Genomic DNA, 22,378 nt, shown 5'->3' with positions numbered 1-22,378 from the left:
TGGATGTCCCGAAAACAATGTGCATGAGACAATAAGCATTAGAATAAGATGAACGATTGAAAATACGCAAGACTACCAATGGGAGGCTAAAAGGAGGAAGATCGAAGACCTTCCAGAGGTGCGCTACGCTCATAGGCCTGCAAACCCAACTTGCGCAGGTAAGGTTGCATGTTCTCGCAAGATGAATGGTGTTCAGAATTTTTCTTAGCTACTATGAGCAAGAACAAACTGCGAAGCGAGAATCATATGTTGGGAATCTCCGTGCCATAAACTCCATCATCTCCTGCTGCTTAGCCAACCTCTCCTCCATTTGCCGAGAACTGGCCTTGCCCTCCTCCCACAGCCTCATTTTTTCAGCCACCTCAGCCTATGTTATTTCATCACAATGTTATCAATATTGCTATGCAAAACATGTAATCGAGTGGAGATGACCAAGGAAGAAGAATATACTTAGATCTCGCTGGTAATTTATTCCAAAGGTCATGGGAGGGTATATCACTATACCAGGATTGGAGCTCGTCCTAGCAAGGATCATGGAGAGAGATGGAACGCTCGTCTTATCGACAGAACCATCACCAATTCATAAGTGGCCATTCCCATGGCCTTATCCCGGAAGCATGGCAACTATGGCATCAAAGGGAGCGGTGAGAGGGTCGGCATCCTCATCGTGCTTATTCTTCAACTTCTATGTGCACCTCATTGACCTCAATTTGGATCATAAAGCTATCCACATCGACTCCATATTTGGATGCGGCTCCGTCCACATACGGGTGTCATAGAAGACCTGGAATGTTGTGGGCTCCTGGCATGTTTCTCTTTTCTGCAAAAGAAAGAATGAAGCTCAGAAAAAACATGAAGAATAAATTGATAGGAATAATAGAGGAGGTTCTTTCTCACCTTCTATTTCCTCATGCTAGAGAGAGTGAGCTTGTGGTAACTACACCACAGAGGAGGCACCTACGTACACAAAATACACATAGAAATGAAACTAGCTAGCGATCACCTAGTAGATAATACGCAAATATACGTAGGTATTGCCACGCCTTGATATGATTCTTCCGGGCTTTCTCCTTGGATAACTGAATTTTGTTGTGCTCAATGTACGAAATGACGATGCAGCTCACACGCCCCTCATAGTGCATGTCGTGGACAACACACTTCTTGGCAACCTCGTGAGTGACCGCCTTGCAAGCCCCGCGGCAGTCCTCAGCTTGAGTAAAGTAAATCTACTATCATATAAAAAATGACATGGCGATGTGTGCTTTTTCGACTCTTTACCGAGTGGGACTTCTTTGCCTTGTGTTTTTATGGTTGAACTTGGCAAAGAGGCACGTTTCCCAAGTTCCGAACCTTTTACTTTTTTTAAAACGGGAAAAAAGCTTTTGAGAAGCAAACAAGGAAATGGGTAGAGCCATAAAAAAAGGGGAAAAGTGGTGTGGAAACAACCCCCCCCCCCCCCCCCAAAAAAAAGAAACCAAAAGATTCGCGCCGGCAAGGACCCAGTCCTTGCCCTCCTCCTTGATCGTATGCATGATTACTGAGGGTAGGGAGGATTTGTTGTTGAAAACTCGCTCATTTCTCTCCTTCCAAATCTCCCAGGTAATAAGCATGATGGCAGTTCGCAGACCTTTGGGAGAGGAAGAGGGCGTTTTGGCGATAGCGTGCCAGTAGTCCAACACCTTAGATCTCCCGGTGCCGAGACAGCGGATGAGGTCCGGGCAAGAGAGCCACGAAGCCGCATCACTCTAGATTCTCTTGGAGAAGTGACACTTGAAGAGGAGATGCCAAGTCATTTTAGGGGAGCATCTACAGAGCTGGCAAGTAGGATGATGCAGCCATCCTCTTTTGGCTAGACGGTCAGCGGTCCAGATGCGGTTTTGGACAGCAAGACAGGCGAACAAGCGACACTTAGGGGAACCCAAGTCTTCCAAACGATGTTGCCAAAAGGGCAAGGCAGGGAAGCCAGGAACTAGGCTTTGTAGGCGGAGCTGGCCGAATAGCACCCATTTGGAGTCAGAGTCCAAACTATGGAATCTACGGTACCGGGAGAAAGATGGACTATCGAGATAAGCTCCCAAAGGCGAATGTACTGCTCCATATGCTCCACGGTGAAAACCTAAACCGCAATGTCGGCCACCCAATTTTGTCCGTCAAGGGTGTCCCGGACAGTACAATTCTTCCTTTTGGACGCCATAAAAATCAGAGGGGCAAGATCCTTAGAGGGGCGCCATTAAGCCAGGAAGAACACCAAAAGGAGGTTTTTGCGCCGTCGCCGATGGTGACCCGAGTTGCAGCGTTGAAGAGATCCAGATCAGAGGCATCATTAGGCGTTTACGAACCAACCCATGATTTTTCCGGCGCCGTCCATTCATACCAAAGCCATCTAAGCCTCAGGGCACGAGAGAATTTTTCCAGGTCCAGAATCCCGAGACCACCCAGCTCCTTAGGGCGGCAAACTTTTTGCCAGTTGACCTTGCATTTTCCCCCGCTAACAGCCTCCTTGCAGGCCCATAACATGCCACGGCTGATTTTCGCGAAAGCCTTCGTAATGCCTTTGTCTGCTTTTAGGGCCGTCAACAGAAAGATTGGCATAGAAGAAAGCACCGATTTTACTAGAGCGGTGCAGCCAGCATGGTTGAGCAACCTGCCTTTCCAACGGTTCAGACCTGTCACCGCTTTGTCGATGTAGGATTGAAGATCTGCCCGCTTGAGCCGCCCAAGAGAGAGGGCTAAACTCAGATATTTTATGGGGAAGGAGGCAGTAGCAGCTGGGAACCTTTTACACTCGGCAAACAAGCCCCCACTTAGCAAAAATTGATTATCCCGTAGCGATGTATCATCAAAATGTTGTTACTCCATCCGCTTCTATTTATGTGACACATGCGTTTTTCAAGTTGTAAGATTAACCATTAATTTGACCAATGAAACATTTATTATATGTCATGAAATTTATACCGCTGAAATTGTATAATGGTTTTTGTGACAAGTGACACATGTGATGAAAGTTAAAAGACAAAAACAAGGATGCCACCTGCATTTTTTTTCGAGTAACCACATATTTCATTAATCGAAAATCAAGTTACATGAAGCAACACACATGAAAACTAAAAGACAAACCGAGATAAAATAATTATCCTAAATTTACAGATAAAATCCTAAAAAAATCAAGATATATAAAACAATCCATAGGGTCCGCATGCCACCTGCAATGGGACAGAGGGAGTACATGCGTCTCTACAAGGAATGATTTTCCTTTCCTAACTATCTGACTGCTTGGCAATCAGGCCACCGTGTTCCCCGGACAGTAGCATATCTACGCATTAAAGGCGGCAGATTTAGCTTCCATAAGTAAGTATCCTAATCAATCAATCGTCCTTGTGCCTTGACAAAGAGAGGCACCTGGGATATATATAGAGAAGGAGGGCTTGCCATATTTTCATACAAAGGTAGACGACGACCTACGAGAACTAGTTGAATAGTTGATCAAAAGATCGATCGACAAGAGCTGGGTTTCCTTGGACGCCCGCAAGCTGCAAAGGTAGGTCCATGTTTGTTGTCTTCTGTAGTTCTCAATCGGTTAATCCATGTATAGTGTGTTTCTTTGTTCCTGCGCAAGAGTGCCTTGGGTGCTGGTGTTTTCTATCCTTGATCTTGTCATGCAAACGTGCGTAAGTCCTATATACATACAGTGAAAACCATGACGCAGTGCAAAGATCAAAGTTTCTGTCCATGATCCATGCATCTTTGCATTGCTTAAGTATTTCTTTTTCAAAATCTTCCTTGTTACAGTCTTACAATCTATATCATCGATTCATAGATGCCTGCAACAAGTTCAAGCCAATCATATATAACTGCACTTTGATCATGAATAGCTGCCATCATAGGGGAGTGGTGTTTTGGAACATGGGAGCATATGCTCCCTATATTTTAAAATGCATGTTACATGTATTTTAAATTTCAAAAAAATTGAAACAAAAAATCTGAACGTACATCTTCACATGCTACGCGCTCACAAAGTCGTTTCATAAAAAATGAACTTACCATGTGACGTGTGTAAAAAAGACAAAATTCAGTGCTGAAAACAATGCTTTTCACAGGATAAGTTCTCTCTTTTTTACATAGGCCACAAAAAATATTATTTTTTCGTGAAACTTGACGCGTACACATATATTATGGAGATGTACATGTAGAATTTTTTGTTAAAATTTTTCCACACTTCGAAATATGTTTTGTTGGTAGAGGGAGCATACGCACCCGGGAGCCGAATTGAATTTCTGCCATCATAGATCCATCTTATGTATAAAGATGGAGTCGATCATATAGTAGAGCCATATGCATGCAAAAATCCTCGAATTCAGATCGGTCTGCTAAGCACATTACTTTTTCGAGGATGTGCTAAGCACATTATTACAGTATTATATATGTTTCTGGAATATGGGATTATGCATGTAGCTCTATGTTCAATCATGTTTATTTCCTTCCCATGATCAAAACTCTGATAGAATATACTTAGAAGATACGATGCGTCCTTGTTATATAATATGTCGTGCATGCACATTCTGTTGATCTGGGCAGTCATACTTCTTTTTTGTTTGTGTTCAAACCGAGCACAGATCGATATGCCTCGAAGGAAGCAGGTGATAAAGTTTGTCGATAATGTCAAGAAGCGCGAGCTGACGTACAAGAACCGCCTGCGCAGCCTGGTCAAGAAGATCTCGCAGCTCGCCGCCCTCTGTAGCGTCGACATCCTCCTCGTCGGCATCAAGCCAGGGACGGCCAGCGTCGGGGGCGAGCGCGGGATAACGGTCTGGCCGGCGGACCACGGTGTGCTGAAAGAGCTGGCCACGCGGTTTGGCGAGACGCCCCCGGAAAGGGTCAAGGAGAGCCTCGACATCGGCACGTACCTGCAGGGCGAACTGGGCAAGGAGCAGCGCAAGCTTGTCAAGGTCAAGCAGTGCAGGCTCGACGACGTGCTCACGCTCTGGGACCGCAACCTCGACGACCTCTCCGTCGACGACCTCATCGCCATACACCACGCCATGGACAACACGCTGGAGAGGGCACGCCGGCAGATGGCTGAGCTCATCGGCGGCGGCGTGGACGCCGTCGCAACATCCGCTGTCAGCGTGGTCACCGCGCCGGCACTGCAGCATGCCCCGTCTGCGTTTCCGGCCAACGCTTTCGACTTGAACCTGTCGGACGCCGGCTCCTCCGTAGGACCGCAAGATCACTACTACCTTCCACCGGATATCCTGCCGCCACCGTTCCCTGTCCAGTCGCCCTACATTGGCTTTCAGTTTCACATGCAGCCGCCGTGCAACCCCTTTGGGGGGGCGCCGATGCCATGCATCGCCTTTGGGGGGCAGTCCATGCCATTTCCGATGGTGGCACCGCTGGGTTTCAGTTTTCCTGGCGGAGGCATCAATATCACAGACCGACAGCCGGCAACAACTTCTGGGGTTTATGATGATTTTGCTATGCAGGGTCCAGGACAGGGTTTTCCTGCCGGTGGTGCATACCACCAAGAGTTTCAATCTGCCGGCACGGCTGTGGCCTACCACCAAGATTTTCTCTCCTACAGTTTAGATGCCGCGGGAACCAATGCCGGAGCCTACGGCCTTGACTCCGCCGGAACCGGTGCTGCAGCCTACCAGCTGGGTACTCCGAATAACCCAATGGGCACTGCCACCTACCAGCTGCAGAATGATACAATGTTATGGCCAGATAACGGCCATGCCCTGGGCGAACAAGAGGAGCAGAGTCGGCTGCCCCGGTTTGACAGGTGGATGTAGCATCAACCTAAAGAAGATGTTCAAGATCTCCAAGAGTGCAATGGGTTTTTTCCTTTTTTCCTTTATAGTGATAATACAATGAGATAAATCTTATTAGTGAACCCGAGTTTTTGTTCGTTAAGCATTAGTTAATTAATAAAGATAGATGGCTTTCGTATCACTGTACTTATTACTGGTTGCTGCATTATCTTCAGATTTGTCAACTTGGATATGATTGTGGACAGAATAGGACAAGTACAATGCAGCCTTTGTATGTGGTTGCTATATTGTGCCCAGCTTCAGTGGCGGAGCTTCAGCCCGGCTAGAGCCTGGGAACCTGCCCGGACTGTGCCTAGTATCACTGGTTGAATATTAAGCATGTAACAAGAAATTAGTCACAGTTTCCATGGGCAAACATCCATGGTCCACGAGACTTTAAGAGCATCTCCAGCCGCGTCCCCCAAAGCGTCCCCCAAAGGTATTTGGGGCGCGCCGGACAAAAAACCGTTCCAGCCGCGTCCCCCAAAGCCCATTTTTATCCGGCGCGCCGCCATACGGTGTCCGGCGCCCCGAGCCCGTCCCCGTCCCACAGGGGACGCACCGGGCACGCCGGACACAACGAAAAGCGAGGCGGGGAGTGGCGGGGCCGACCCGTCAGCGGCACAGTTAATTTTAACCTAACCGTCGCCTACCTCGCGACGGAAGTTATTCGCGCACAGTGACACACGGCGGCATCTTTGCCTTAATGGATACGAAGGGGCAGGCGAGACGTCTTGTCGGTGCTGCGCAGCCTCCACGCGTCGCCGGCGTTCGCACGCCACCGCCCGTTCCCGCGTGATCTTCCCGCCTCTTCTCGCCTGTTCCCGCGCTTTCTTTCCCGACGTCGGCGTCTATAAAAGGTCTCCCGGCTCAACGGTAGCCACCACACCCCGCCGGCAACAAACACAGCCCTCGTCGCTCCACCGCCGTCTCCTCCACCACCAGTAGCATTGGCGAACCGCCCGGCGGCTGGCCACTTCCCTCCACCGCCGTCCCCTCCACTTGCGGTCCCGGAAACGCAGGTCGACACCGACCCCTCGGCAGCGGCCCGGGAAGAGCGATGGCGTGCACGGCGTCGGCAGCGGCGGGAGGCAATGCAGCGGCAAGCCCGCCGGCGGCGGGAGGCGGCGCAGGCGGCGGATCCGGCGGCATTCTGCGCCCATGGCCCCGCTGGCGGCGAGGCCGCGGCGGCGCGGCGTGGCGAGGAGCAGCGAGGACGCCACCGTTGCGGCGTCCGACGCCTCGACGAGACGAGGAGCGCGACGGTGCCGATGCCGGGCGGAGATGGAGCAGCGGTGGGCTAACGAGCGCCGGCCGCCGGCTCGGCCGAGGCCGGATGCGCTGTACCGAGATCGGCGGGAGTCGATCGAGCGCCGGCGGCGGGAGTCGATCGAGCGCCGGCGGCGGGAGTCGATCTGGTGGCGGAGGAGCGTCATCAGCGGGAGGCGGCGCTGGCGGCGATCTGGGGGAGGCGGGCGGACCAGTTGGCGGCGGAGGACGCCGTGTTGGCGGCGGCGATGATGGAGGCGCCAACAGATGTGGAGGAGGAGGCGCCAATGGAGGAGGAGGAGGAGGAGACCGAGGTGGAGGACGACGACGACGACGAGTTCGAGTGGTCCGACGACGACGGGCCGCACCCGGACGAGACGGCCGATCAGCAACGCGCGCTCGTCGAGTCCTTCGAGTTGGAGAAGAAGCTCCAGGACGACGCCCGTGCCCGCGAAGAGGCGCAGATTTATCGCGCCGTCGAGCTCTCCCTCCAGGCGGCCCAGCAGGGAGGGCGGAGGAGGAGGACGCGCGGCGGGAGCGGCACCGTCTGGCCCACCGCCGAACGCAATGAGAGGAGACGCGCGCAGGAGGAGCTGCGGCGTAGGGGAGGCGACGACGGGCGGGGCCGTCGAACGCACCGCCGGGCGGGGCCGTCGAACGCACCGCCGGGCGGTCAGTAGTGTAGGTTTAGATGAAATCTAGCCGTTTTCATTCAAACTTTGTAATATATAATCAAAATTGAATGAAAACCTTTATTTTCGTGCACCAATATTCATTTGGAGGAGGCGTTTGGGGGACGCGGCTGGGGAGCGACGTCCCCCAAAGGCGGCACGAACAAAACACGTCCCCCAAACGCTCAATCCGGCGCGGTTTGGGGGACGCTTTGGGGGACGCGGCTGGAGATGCTCTAAGACTTTGCCCAGGCTAGCTCAGTGTGCTCGCTCTGACACTGCTCAGCTTGTCCTGTAACTCTGCTGAGTTCAAAAAAAAACTTGTTTATATCCCGCTTGTACAGTGGTTAATTAAACTCTACTACATATAAAAGATATGGTCATGCATGTCTGGTAGTGTTTACTAAATTCAGTGTAACCTTCTCGATACAAGAAAATGAACAAGTACAAGCTATTTCCATTGAGCCGGCTGAAGATTCTTGACATCTTTCCCCTCGGCCAGGCCAAAACGGCGTACTAAAAATACAAGAAACATGTGGGAACCTTAATGGGTAAGCTCGCTACAACCGTGGAAGGAAAACAAAAGTCAAGGGTGCTCTTGAGAGCAAGAAACTCATCGAGCCAAAGCAGAATATTCAGTTACCTGCAACGGTGAATACCAGCTTAAGAATTGCTTGAACTAAATAGGATCTTCAGGTTGTTTATATCCTTGAGAACGTCCATATATTCTGAAACCCTATATTGTAACTCAGATTCCAAAACTGCAACAGTCGGAAGGAACAAGCATTTGGTTATAATAATAATGTAACCGACTCTGGATAGCTTACATATAGCAATGCATGAAATGACTAATCAACTGCCGAACATAAGAAGGGGCAGCAAGATGAAGATCTAAAATACCATTACTGACTGGTCATATAACATAGTTACATCTACGACCCCAGAGACGAGAAAGATAATGTGACTGGTTTTGGGAACCAAATTAGCAATAAGCATCACCAGGTTCATTTTATTTCATACTACACTGCACACAGGAAGGGATAAGGATTGCAAATGATAGCTTTTTTTTTTCTTCTCTTCACACAAGATGAGTTGAGGACTAATTTTGCAAGTACATGACATGAGAAATGCTCATACTGAGATAGAGATAAATTCTGATGCAAAATTATAATGTGCACTGTCATCAGTCCTAGTGGCAAGAGGCAACTGTTAAGATGGTTATTATTGCTTTCCATATGAAGTGTAGAACTAATCTTTGAACATCAAGAGTTCAAGACCCTTCTCAATGTATGAATCAAGTCACAGATATTCCAGAAAACTTCAGAACTTCCTTCACTTTGGCAGATGACAAAAAGTTTATCAGTTGACAAGCAACTGAAGACCACAACTGACTGAAATGAAAAGAAACAGCCTACTTTGGTCTAGGCTGTAGAGAACTTTCATCATTACCAAATAACTTAACTGAATATAACTGATAGAATCTAATCTTCAGCTCAAATAACATACCTGAATTTTCCATATTTACCTCCTGAAGAATCTCAGCAATGTATTCATTTGATGAACTTTGTATAGTGTTGATCTTCATCCTCAAGTTCTCACTCTCATCCTCCAGCGAATCTTTTTCCTTAAGTAGGAGAAGTAAATCCTCATTTGAATCTCCAAGCATGTTAGCTTGGAAGCCTTTAGATTCAGCGATGAACCTTTCCCTGTTAACATAGTACATCAATAATCAGAGACAGCACTGTCCCTTATTTGTTGTTCCATGCTATTTCTTAAAGCAAATGAGCGGGGACAAAATCTGAATATGGAGCAGCATTTTTGGCTCCCAGGTTAGGAAGGTATTGCAAAAACTTCAGATTGTCAAAGAATGAGTAAACATGCAAATGCTCCGAGTTCTTTGTACGCTGTAATTGACAATGAAAAGGTTTACAATTTTTAATATCATGGTCCAAAATACCAACTTCCTTTACAACTTTAATTGCACACGGAGAAAAAAATGTTTTCCATGATAATTTTCAGGTGTATAAAGGAGATTATTTGTATGCGTAATTTTCTAAGAATATTTGGAAACACGGAAAAAAAATCAACAAGGAGCACAAAATTCAATTTCTGTATTTGAATACCTGTATTGACTCAGTTTAGTGGGAATTTTTAGCTAGGAGCCACGAAAGGTAATTTCAGTACATTAGGGGCATATATAAATACATGAACTCTCGGAGACATGCCAAAGATTTACAGAAAGTATGCAAGGAAACGATAACATGGGTCCAAATAGTCATATCAAAAATTATAATATTAAGGACATGACTTTTTCAGATAAGTGCACTCAAGAGTATTTGATCTTGCTCATGGATTTTAAAATGTGAACCATACATTTTATCAGAGAACCGCTTCCTAATTTCATTCAAAGTAGCTTTCTGGAATTCCACATTGCCCTCCATCACTTTAAGTGAATCTGTCCCAGCAGCTGTTTAAAAAATTACAGCAGATAAGGTAATCAGTACAGAACACTAGGATCATTTGGCATTAATATGCAACAGAAAAAATATATGTGTGCAACATATCTTGAATAGATAATAAATGTTAAGGATAGTGTAGTTATCTTGTTAAAAGAACCATGCATAACTAACAATTGTCAGTAGAAAGGACTGATTTGCAGTTATTCATTTCAGCTCCCAGTGCTACAAAATCTCTGCAGTTTCCTAGATGAAAGCATAGAAAGGATTACTCTAAGAATTACTGCTTTTGTTTAACCTTTATCATTTTCATATTGGGGGCGGCAATTCATAACTAGAGCAACTCCTTGTTCTAAGGAATAGTTATCTGACAAGATCAAGCATTGCTGATGTTGAGTTACAGTGGTTATGGACTTATGGTGCTGCACCTTGAATGAATAGCATCATCCTGCTATTGTGCCTTGCTAGAATCTGCCCAAGCGCCCAGACGCGGCAGCTTTGGGTGATTACCGGCCGATTAGCTTGATCCACATCTTCGCCAAGTTGGTGGCAAAGACGCTGGCTACCCGGCTGGCACCTCGGATGGAGTCGCTGGTGGATCGCCACCAGTGCGCGTTCATATGCAAACGTTGTATCCACGACAACTTCATGTTGGTTCAGCAGACGGCTAGATTCCTTCATCGGGAAAAGGAGCCAAGGGTGATGCTCAAGTTGGACATAGCTCGTGCTTTCGACTCTTTCTCGAGGGGGTTCCTCATGGAGGTCCTCCGCAAGCTTGGGTTTGGGCCGAGGTTTCGTGAGATTGTGTCTATTCTCCTGTCCACGGCTAGTACCAGGGTGTTGCTCAATGGCGAGCCAGGCCCCCCCATTTGGCATCGGAGGGGCTTGAGACAAGGAGACCCCTTGTCGCCGTTGCTGTTTGTACTGGTTATGAACTCGCTCAATAGGGTCTTTGCTAAAGCCATTGAGCTGGGTATCCTCAGGTGGCTGGCGCGACGAGACCTAGTGACGTCAGTCTCGTTCTATGCGGATGATGTGGTAATCTTTTGCCACCCAGATGAGACGGAACTGCGCGCGGTTTGCGGTATCCTTGAGCTCTTTGGGCAGGCATCAGGATTACGCACTAACTTCACCAAGTGCTCGGTTTCCCCGATTGCTTGTTCGGATGTTCAGGCTGAAGGCGCCGCTCGACTCATGGAGTGTCAGCTGGCGCCGTTCCCGGTGAAGTATCTTGGAATCCCACTGTCTACCAGGAGGCTGACGGCTGTTGCATTCCAGCCCCTTGGTTGACAGGCTCGCTGACAAACTTCCTATGTGGAAGGCATCTATGATGCCCAGGGCAGGACGTCTGACTCTTATCCGTGCCCATGGCATCAGGGCAGCTGTGTTGCCGCGGTGCCCTGATCTAGCGATGATGAGTTTTCTTGTTTGTTCACAGAGGAAGATCGACTAGCACTAGCGAAGTGCCCAAATGCCAAATGGGTCATTACTTACATTTGCAAACAAAACACTGTCGAATGCAGTATGAAATCATAGGTAAACAAAGAACTCCCCGCTGAAACAAAATAATACCAGTTCACAAAACTGGAACAAAATATATCTAGTACGTCTGACTCTTATCCGTGCCCATGGCATCAGGGCAGCTGTGTTGCCGCGGTGCCCTGATCTTAGTATAGCGATGATGAGTTTTCTTGTTTGTTCACAGAGGAAGATCGACTAGCACTGGCGGAGTGCCCAAATGCCAAATGGGTCATCACTTACATTTTGCAAACAAAACACTCTCGAATGCAGTATGAAATCATAGGTAAACAAAGAACTCCCCGCTGAAACAAAATAATACCAGTTCACAAAACTGGAACAAAATACATCTAGTACTCAATAAAGACAAACCGGTTTCAGAGTCACAGAATACGATTACACACGAACCCAACACATCCTAAACTATTTGATTCATGTGCATTGGTTCCTAAGAAATCCACGACGAGTTATAACAAAGTACTCCACTAGGGCATGCCCCAGGTTCACAAAGTATCAGAACAACCAAAGTATCAGAACAATCACACCAAAGTAAACAAAGCACAACCAAAGATAGTGAAAACAACGATCACATGGTCCTCGCATCCAATCAAGCGTCATTGCCTCGCCTTGTTCTGCCCTCAATGAAATTTCCTGGTATTCAAATGATTCCCCACAATGATAATTACAAAATTGCAAAACTTACAAATGATTCATATATGGGTTAGCTGTAACTATACCTTGACCCAAACCATGGACCCCTCTCCCTCGACCTCTCCCTCCTCTCCCTCGACGACCTCTCCTTCCTCTCCCTCGAGCTGTTGCGGTATTTTCTTCTGGATCTTCCATCTCTTGATCTTCACAATAGATCAGTAAGAGAATCAGTGATTAAAACATCAACAGGACATGTAGATCACCCAAACTATCCGAATACGGAAAGGAGTTACATACCTCTCTCATCTCCCTCCAAATGTTCACTAGTGTCTGAATCTGCATTTGAGAGAAGCAACACAAATTATAACTCATTCAAGGATTTCCAAATAGGTAACTTCTTCGCATCAGGTTTGACGGATCTAATGAATTTTCTTTGGTCTAAAGGTGGAGCAAATAACAAGTGTTGGTGTCTTATCACCATACAACGGCCAAGTAGCTGTTCTTGAAAAAAAAAGCTTGCACCAAAGAAAAATGCATATCTTTCTGTTACAGTGAGTACGTTTGATGGATTTCAAGGTGGCGAGAGAGATATCATCTTGATTTCAATGGTCTTCCGTGACAGCATTTCATTTATTAAAACAATTGTTTTGCACATGTACTGCCTTTGTATCCTTGGAGATAAAAAAAACTTTAGAGGCTTGTGGTTCAGTATGGGCAGAGGTAGTCAAGGACTCTGAACGCCGTGGATTTTTGAGCCTCTAAAGTTTTTTATCTCCAAGGATACAAAGGCGTACATGTGCAAAACAATTGTTTTAATAAATGAAATGCTGTCACGGAAGACCATTGAAATCAAGATGATATCTCTCTCGCCACCTTGAAATCCATCAAACATACTCACTGTAACAGAAAGATATGCATTTTTCTTTGGTGCAAGCTTTTTTTTTTCAAGAACAGCTACTTGGCCGTTGTATCGTGATAAGACACCAACACTTGTTATTTGCTCCACCTTTAGACCAAAGAAAATTCATTAGATCCGTCAAACCTGATGCGAAGAAGATACCTATTTGGAAATCCTTGAATGAGTTATAATTTGTGTTGCTTCTCTCAAATGCAGATTCAGACACTAGTGAACATTTGGAGGGAGATGAGAGAGGCATGTAACTCCTTTCCGTACTCGGATAGTTTGGGTGATCTACATGTCATGTTGATGTTTTAATCACTGATTCTCTTACTGATCTATTGTGAAGATCAAGAGATGGAAGATCCAGAAGAAAATACCGCGGCAGCTCGAGGGAGAGGAAGGAGAGGTCGTCGAGGGAGAGGTCGAGGGAGAAGGGTCCATGGTTTGGGTCAAGGTACAGTTACAGCTAACCCATATATGAATCATTTGTGAAGTTTTGCAATTTTCTAATTATCATTGTGGGGAATCATTTGAATACCAGGAAATGTCATTGAGGGCAGAACAAGGCGAGGCAATGGCGCTTGATTGGACGCGAGGACCATGTGATCGTTGTCTTCCCTATCTTTGGTTGTGCTTTGTTCTGATACTTTGGTGTGATTGTTCTGATACTTTGGTTGTTCTGATACTTTGTGAACCTGGGGCATGCCCTAGTGGACTACTTTGTTATAACTCGTCGTGGATTTCTTAGGAACCAATGCACATGAATCAAATAGTTTAGGATGTGTTGGGTTCGTGTGTAATCGTATTCCGTGACTCTGAAACCGGTTTGTCTTTATTGAGTACTAGATGTATTTTGTTCCAGTTTTGTGAACTGGTATTATTTTGTTTCAGCGGGGAGTTCTTTGTTTACCTATGATTTCATACTGCATTCGACAGTGTTTTGTTTGCAAAATGTAAGTAATGACCCATTTGGCATTTGGGCACTCCGCCAGTGCTAGTCGATCTTCCTCTGTGAAGAAACAAGAAAACTCATCATCGCTATACTAAGATCAGGGCTGTTCTTTTTCTTGGGTCGAGTTGTGCGGCGTGGTGTTCGTCCGTGCGCGGACTTGTACATATAACCTTCTTTTTCTATCAATGCATCGAAACGCAAGGCTTTTGCGTTTTCGCGTTTTTTTAGAATCTTGGGCAGAACACTGATATATTATTTTTCGTACATATAAATACTGCTATATCTTAGTGTTTCTTTTTTCACACATTGTATATTGTTCTTTATTAGGGTAAACATGCCATATTATTTTTGGTACATATAAATCCTACTGCAGCTTAGTCATTCTTCTACCAGGTATGCCTATGACCAAATAATAATTGCATGATCAAGGGACTAGTTACCTGCCACTTGCATAAGCCCATCGAGTTCGAACTCAGCAACTGATACTCCTTTCATTAGTTCAGACTCCTTCACGAGATAGTCCTTTTCAGTTTCAGAATGCTTCACTATTTCTGACTCTATTTCCCTGGTCTTTTGTATATTCTGTTCAATCTCTTCATTGACCTAATCAAAGGAATTATCAAGAATAGCCTCGTAGATTTGAAGCATCAAAGTAACATACAAATGCTAATAACAATTAGTCAGTACGTATATATAAAATCGCTCTTTACGTCCCGATTCAAGTAGCCACATTGTTAGTCTACACTCTACAGCCAAAGGTACACACATATGCTTAAGAGAACCAATATCTAGGGAGTAAGGTGCCACATCAATCATCTATTACATTGCATCACTCCCACATCAAACTTCAGATGATTTATCATAAGGCCATATAGGTCCAAGTCAGGAACCTTACATCGTGTTCACTTAACAGCCGGGACCAGACATTCCTACAACAACATAACACTACTAGCCATTTGTTGTGCAGCCAATCAAATGTCAAAATTTGGGTACAATCAATTTTGGCGAACAATTCACATTGTGTGTACTTCTGTGGTAAACTGGTTATGAGATGTGCGCATGTGCTCTCACACATACTGACATACACCAATAACTAGGAACTTAAGGGCAGCCGTTCTGCTTGAACAACTCTTTCATGTATATATAACAAGCATGTTAGTGTGGGGCTCAAGCTCGGTCCAAGCACCCGCTGACAACAGTAGAATCAGAAGAATTCTGCTGAATACCCGCAAAAAAAAAGAATTCGGCTGAATAATGCACCAGAGAAGATGACAGAACACGGGAGAACTCGAGTAACAGAGGAAGCAGAGAAGAGAGAGGAAGAAAACAAAGTAACCGGGATGAATAGGGCATGGCGGGCGCCCGGGCTTCGAACCCATGACGGCGAGGGAAGGCGGCGGTCGCTAGGGTTTGCCTCTCCCTCTCTCACCGCCTAGCCTCGCCATGGCGATGCGTACATACAGACTACTAAACGCGGAGGATGCCCAGAGATCCGAGACGGGCGACTAATCGGCCCGCACCGCCGTGACAATGCTAGCCTCCGGCAATCCGTCCATCTCATCCTCCCCGGCGATAAATCAGCGACCGGGCCTCGCACTCTGGCAGTATCTATCTGACAGGGAACAGCAAGATAAAATGAAAGCAGCAAGGGAGCGAGGGGGCGGTGGACTGCGGACCTTGTCGAGCATGTCCTTGAGGGAGGAGATGTGGCGGAGGATGGCGCCTGAGTCCTCCGCCATCGGGAAGCCGCAGCGCCGGCCACCGGCACCGGCAGCAGAACTGTTTCTCCACGAACCACAGCAGAATTCAGAGCATCCGTCTAAAGAAAGACCGCTTGGCTTGACTTATTTATTTATTGAGGTAACCCCTTGGCTTGATTTAGTGTTATTTATTTTAACACTTTTTTGAGGGATACTGTGGGGTGAAGCCCCCACAACATTTTATTTATTTATTTATTACAAGGAAACTAAGGTAGACTATCTATTTATTTCAACAATTATGTGGTTCTTTTTTACGAAACCCAGTACACACAGACGCAAATGCTCACATACGTATATACACGCATCCATATAACCGCGCACACACCTTAGTCCTATAAACACCTCCGAGAGACTGAGTAACGGGAGCAGCTGCCTCACCCATCGGGAGCATCATGTGCGTATGCCACCATTGTTGGTGCCCTAATAACCACTCTGTGATAAAAGGCAATTGAGATGTCCTTTTAACCAATTTCTTCGCCATTGTCTGTCCAACAATGCAACTCGGAAATTCAATTCGGCTCCCGGGTGCGTATGCTCCTTATACCAAAAAATTATATTTCGAGTTGTCGAAAAAAATTTACAAAAAATTCTACATGTACATCTACATAATATATGTGCATTCGTCAAGTTTCACGAAAAATTAATATTTTTTGTGGTCTATGTAAAAAAGAGAAAATTTATCTTGTAAAAAGCATTATTTTTAGGACTGAGTTTTCTCTTTTTTACACACGTCACATGGCAAGTCCATTTTTTATGAAACAACTTTGTGAGCGCGTAGCACGTGAAGATGTACGTACGAATTTTTCATTTCAATTTTTTTGAAATTCAAAATATATGTAAGATGAAATTCAAAATAAAGGGAGCATATGCTCCCATGTTCCAAAACACCACTCCCCTTGACCAATCAATATGTAAATATGACCAGATTATGCAGCTAAAATTGTAGTCAAAGAATATATGCAACTAGCCTTCTCTGGAAGAGCACAAGATGCAATGATAAAACGTTAGTTACGCTTCATGTTTCTTCTTTTAATCATGTCTTCTCTATTCAACCTGTCACTCACAAGTAACCAGACGAAAACTTTAATTATTAATAAGCACTCTGCTCTTCCAAATAAACTCACAAGAAATTACCTCCTCTTTGCTAAAACGGCTTCTACAGCATCAAATTGATACCATTAGGTTTATGTATATTTTTACAATGTAGACATTCGGGATCGGAGTATAGATAATTTTCTCTGTAAACTTGGTCAAAGTTAGAAATCTAGCTTGAAACAAATATGCATATACTACAACAAGAGTACGAGTACGGATATAGATGCATTAATTTACATACAACTAAAATTAAGAAAAACATTTACCTCACCAAGGGTAACAAGATGCCTAGCGAAGATAAAAATATATATTACTTTATTTTAAGCCTCTTAGGTGCGAGTCTTATTAGAGAACCGACAATGGCCGACCCTAACTTAGATCCCTAACAAGTCGAAATAGGAATTTTTCCCTACTTTTTGGGTCTCAAAAAGGGCTACCACGGATGCACCAGTCTGTATTTCTACATGTATGTTTTTTTATATTTCAACATGTACTCAATATTACTCCTAATATGAGACACAATAATTTAAACATGAATAATTCATGTGCATACAATTTAACCACTTCAAAATCCACAAAAATAAACATCGGGATTTGAATTCAAAGCTTTCTAACGCGCCATGCAAACATCACTAAAGAGTCCATAGGAAACCACCATCGAGATTAGTGTTGGCTCATGTCGGCACCACTTCCATTTCCACCGTCAAGCTTAGTGGAGACACGCCAAGGCAAAGATAAGCCGGACTAAGCTTGTGTGTAGAAAAAAAATCGTGAGATGGACTATGCTGGGCACAAAAACTATATGTCGCGTACTTCAAAGGGCACTAAGCCCCATGTGTGGTTCTAGTAATTAATGATAATTTATATGAACTAATGTTTTCTTTGAGATTTACTTGAAGTATTTATCCGTAGGCAATTCTTACATCATATGTTGGCTTCAAGGTTGCAAAAGAAGAAGAAAGTGAAGAATATCAATGATGACCAAGGAGCTATTCAAGGATTGATCCAAAGATTGGCCATGAGAGAGAGTTGAGCATATGTCAGTATGTCTTCAAGAACAAGATGGAGTGATATCTAATGTGTCCCTTCAAGACATCAACATCATGAAGAAAAATAAATGAAATTCAAGTTCAAGATGAGCCATTGCGAAGAGATCATATGCTTGAAACTTGTCATCCATATGATGATCATGGACACGTAAATATGTGGCGACGAAGAGTTTCTCACATAGTGGAGTATGCGAGAGAAATTCGCAATACTTCACCAAGCAATCGCAACGAAGAAAGATATTCCAACTTGATGCGATCAAGATCTTCATCATCTAGCTCAAGTGGAATGCGCAAGGTTAAAGTTTGTTCTTGATTGATTTTCTTTCTTACCGGTCTCGTGGTGTTACTTAGAGACCGGTTAGGATAGTTGGCGTTCTATCAAGTGCGACTCTCAAATTAGTAACTTGATCGTATTGTTCAAAGAGAGCTCAAACCAGGCCATTGCATCTTTGGCATTATATTTATTGTTGTTATTTGTATATTTTCCATGTGGTGACTTAGAGCTGGTGGTTATTCTCATGACAAGCTCTAGTTCATCGAAAACGGATTTCATATGCATTTCTATTGTGTTTTTAGTACTGGAGGTTTTACCGGTTTATACTTTATAAATAGCTCAAGCCCTTCATCATTTGGTTTTATCCTCCCATGTTGGACTATGATGGTTATCTACATGATCCTCTAGAGCTCCTTTTTGTGATTCCAACAAGCCCATGACCATTGAATTCAGATTTCGAATTGAACAGTTGTGTTCGTTTTGGTCTTTGTCTATCTGCACATTTCATATCCCGGTGAATGGATCGTTAGCGAACAAGAGGAGGGGTGAATGGTCGCTACACAAATTTTATAGCTTTTCAATTTTATGCGGAAGTAAAGGAGGCAACTTTGATGATAGAGGTGTTCCTAGTATGATCCTAGCGATGCAACAAGTAAAGGAACCGAACAAGATAGTAAGAGAGAGGGAGCGGGACAACCGGGGTAGTGGATACGAGGCGAGGTTTGTTTCCCACAGTTCCTCCCACAAAAGGGAGTACGTCTGCGTTGAGGAGGTCCGAACCACGAAGGCTCGACGGGCGCACAGGCCTCACCTTGTTCCTCGAGAAAGCCCCACGAAGGAGCTTCCCCTTCTCCACTAAGTAGCCGGTCGAGGCGGCGGTTCCTTCATAAGGTTGGGGCGAGCTCAACAAACATCGGAGGCTCCCAACACCCTATGGGGCTAGCACAACTCCAAGCTAGCCTCCATAGGAGCACTTCTTCCAAGATCCCACCATAGGAACCCTAACTCCAAGATCCACTAAGGACTAGATGATATTGGTGAAATCTCTCTTGGTGGAACTATAGATCGGGGTCTCCTCCACCACTCCTAAAAGTTTAGGCAAGATTGGTTGGGTAGGGAGGGAGATCCTCAAGGTTTTGAGCTCAGCAAGAATGGAGGAGAGAGAGAGAAGAGTTTAAATGAGCTGGAGAAGAAGGGCCCCTTTTATATGGCCCCCAAAATCCAACCGTTATGTTCAGTTTCTGCATGACCGGTACTACCGCTTTGGGAAGCGGTAGTAGCACTCTGAATTCGAAATCAGCTCACAGATCTGCCACGTGGGCATAAAGCGGTACTACCGCTTCCGGTACCGCTCAGGTACCGGCAGGGCCTCTACATGTTTCTGGCATCCTCCCGGTACCATTGCGGTACCAAGGCGGTAGTGTCGTAACTTGCATTTACGGTACCAAAGTGGTACCTTGACGGAAATACCGCTTGGGAGCGGTACTTCCGGTCGAGGTACCGTAACCCCTTTCTGTGTGCCTTTTCTCAGTGCAAAGTCCAGAGCGGTAACGCTGACCGGTACCAATAGTGATAGCGGTACTACCCCTACTGGTACCGGTACTACCGGTCAAGCAGAAACTGGTTTTTCCTCTTTCCACCTCCAACCACGTTACCTCGCGACACACACACAAAACCAGTAAACATATAAGCTACGCTTGAGTCTTCCGATTCTGAAGTGTTCACTGAGGGTACCGTGCACTTGAAAATCTATCGAAAACAAACTAGGCACACGGTGAAATTCATTCTAGTGTTGTTATCAAACACACAAAACACGAGGTATAGATCTTGCTCTTTCAATCTCCCCCTTTTTGGTGTTTGATGACAACACAAGAATTTGCAATATAGCACAAGATATTATGATACGGTTCTAGATTTGCAAAAATAGACGGAGCTCCCCCTAGATGTGCGCATAGTTAGAATATGCATTTGAATACAAATACACACATCCTAGAGACATGACTCCCCCAATATTCAACAAACCAAGCACATATGCATCAAGGATATTTGACATGCATGACTATATAGCATATGCACAATATGGGGGCAACATATGTCGATACACGGAGTTTGGGTGAATGAGTCATACCTTCGCCTTGAGAAAACCCAAACTTCCAATAATTATGCCTCCATAGAAATAGTATAGCCATAATATATGAATACCGAATACCAATATAGGCTACCATAATAGGTCTTATTACAAACCGGGGAGATCCACGAATAAGTAGCAAAGTATCAAGCATACGAATGGAGTTTCTCAATTAACTAGAATAAAGTGATGCCAAGGCCGAAAGAACCAAAACGAAGCACCAAGCCCTTGGCATCCCCATGCAAATACCCATCCTAATAGAACAACTTCTCCCCCTTTGGCATCGGAACACCAAAAAGAGAGAGGAAGCATGCTAGCGTCCCAAGAAGGTCACTCGTCATCCTCTTCATCCTCCTCCTCGTCCTCCTCATCCTCATCATCTCCAAGGTCGTCCTCGTCCTCATCATCTTCATCTTCATCTTGAACGTGAGCTTTGCCATGAGGTGGTGGAGAGGGATGTACAATGCGCTCGGGAATGGATTCCTCTGAGCTCGTCCACTTGTGCTTGGATTTCCACTCCTCGGGAGGGGTGATGATGTTCTCGGAGCCATCAGAGATGGGAAGTCCCAAATGAGTCATCATGGCCTTTTGGCGTTGACGAATCTTCTTGTTTTGCATGTGGGCATCATACATTCTATCTTGGAGATCTTCCTTGAAGCAAAAAGACTTCTTGAGGCGAGCGGTGAGCTTGGCGAAGAGTCCCTTGGTCTTGACGGAGGTTGGCACAAAGTCGGAGTCATTGCTATCGGCCTATTCTTCCTCCTTATCCTTAGGAGCATTTGGACCATATCTTGGCGAAGAGTGATTCTTGACGGCGGAGTTGCGCTCAAGGTGAGTGGTGATCATTGAGCATTGAGAGATAAGGTCTCCACGGCGAGCTTGCTCCCACTTGAGGCAAATGAGCCTCATGATATACGATGCATATTGGGGAAGCTTGCGGAGGAAGGCACAATCTTGCATCTCATGCCAAATATAGTCCATGACATCCAATTGCTTACCGCTGCCATTGTTCTCTTGAGTATGCACAAGGAGGTTTACAAGGAAAACGTGTACTTCATCATGATTGGTGTGCTTGGGGTTGACGGTGTTGCGGTAGATGCGGTTCATGATATCATAGGTTGGAAGGAGGTCATATGCACTACCACAAAGTACACGCCCGAGGAGGTAGAGGTTGACCATCTTGTCCTTGCTCATGGGTTTGTGTTGGAGATGAATCCGGAAGAAGTTGACATCATTGTTGGGGAGTTGATAGCCAATGCCCCCTGCAAACTCTTCCCATGTGGCCTCCATAACATTCTCCTTGATCATCCATTTGAGGGAGTGGACCTCATTCTCATCTTCAAGAAACACCACTGTGGCATAGAATTGGCAAATCACCTCCTTTGAGTAATCATGAGTGAAGGTCATCAAGGGGACAAGTCCTTGCTCTTCACAAATCTCTTGTGCTTCACAAAAGTAGTCTGGCTCCGACTCTAGCTTCTCCATACTAATAGAGCACTGGGGCAGCAATTGAACTCTTTCTTGCCATAGACCTCATTGTATATCCTCTCTTGATTTGGATGATGGAAATAGGTGTTGGGGCACAACCGGTGATTCTTTGGCACCAAGTATGGATTGACCCGGCGGATCTCCAATAATTGGTTCTTGGTGAGCGCATGCATTGGCATTTGAGGTCCGGAGGCGGTTCTCTTCATGGCTGCGGCAGCAGCAGCTCGTTGGTGCTTAGTAGACCTTGGCAACATGATCTCCTCTTATTCTTGCTCCCTTTAACGACGAGGGACGAGAGGCTTCACTTTGGCACCACCACGGGGTTTGGATGAACCTATGAATAGCATAGATTGTAG

The 22,378-nt window shown here is 45.6% G+C and overlaps 1 protein-coding gene across 2 annotated transcripts; it reads right to left on the bottom strand.

The window, feature by feature from the left end:
- Positions 1-3,713: 3,713 nt before the first annotated feature.
- On the bottom strand, positions 3,714-16,033 carry LOC124708292. 2 transcript variants are annotated; one of them, XM_047239976.1, is made up of 6 exons: positions 15,905-16,033; positions 14,669-14,831; positions 10,124-10,217; positions 9,257-9,456; positions 8,394-8,511; positions 3,714-3,821 (listed from the first exon to the last, which is right to left on the bottom strand). In XM_047239976.1, the coding sequence occupies exons 1-5, from the start codon at positions 15,965-15,967 to the stop codon at positions 8,414-8,416; spliced, it is 618 nt and encodes a 205-aa protein (XP_047095932.1). In that variant the 5' UTR covers positions 15,968-16,033; the 3' UTR covers positions 3,714-3,821; positions 8,394-8,413. The 2 variants fall into 2 exon arrangements, with proteins under 2 accessions (XP_047095932.1, XP_047095931.1); XM_047239975.1 differs by lacking the exon at positions 3,714-3,821 and adding an exon at positions 8,038-8,266.
- Between the last annotated feature and the right edge of the window lie 6,345 nt (positions 16,034-22,378).

This window comes from Lolium rigidum, chromosome 4 (assembly GCF_022539505.1).
Source record: "Lolium rigidum isolate FL_2022 chromosome 4, APGP_CSIRO_Lrig_0.1, whole genome shotgun sequence".
Lineage (NCBI taxonomy): Eukaryota > Viridiplantae > Streptophyta > Magnoliopsida > Poales > Poaceae > Lolium > Lolium rigidum.
Note: the sequence above shows the minus strand (reverse complement) of the source record. Positions and strands in the feature narration are given on the sequence as shown.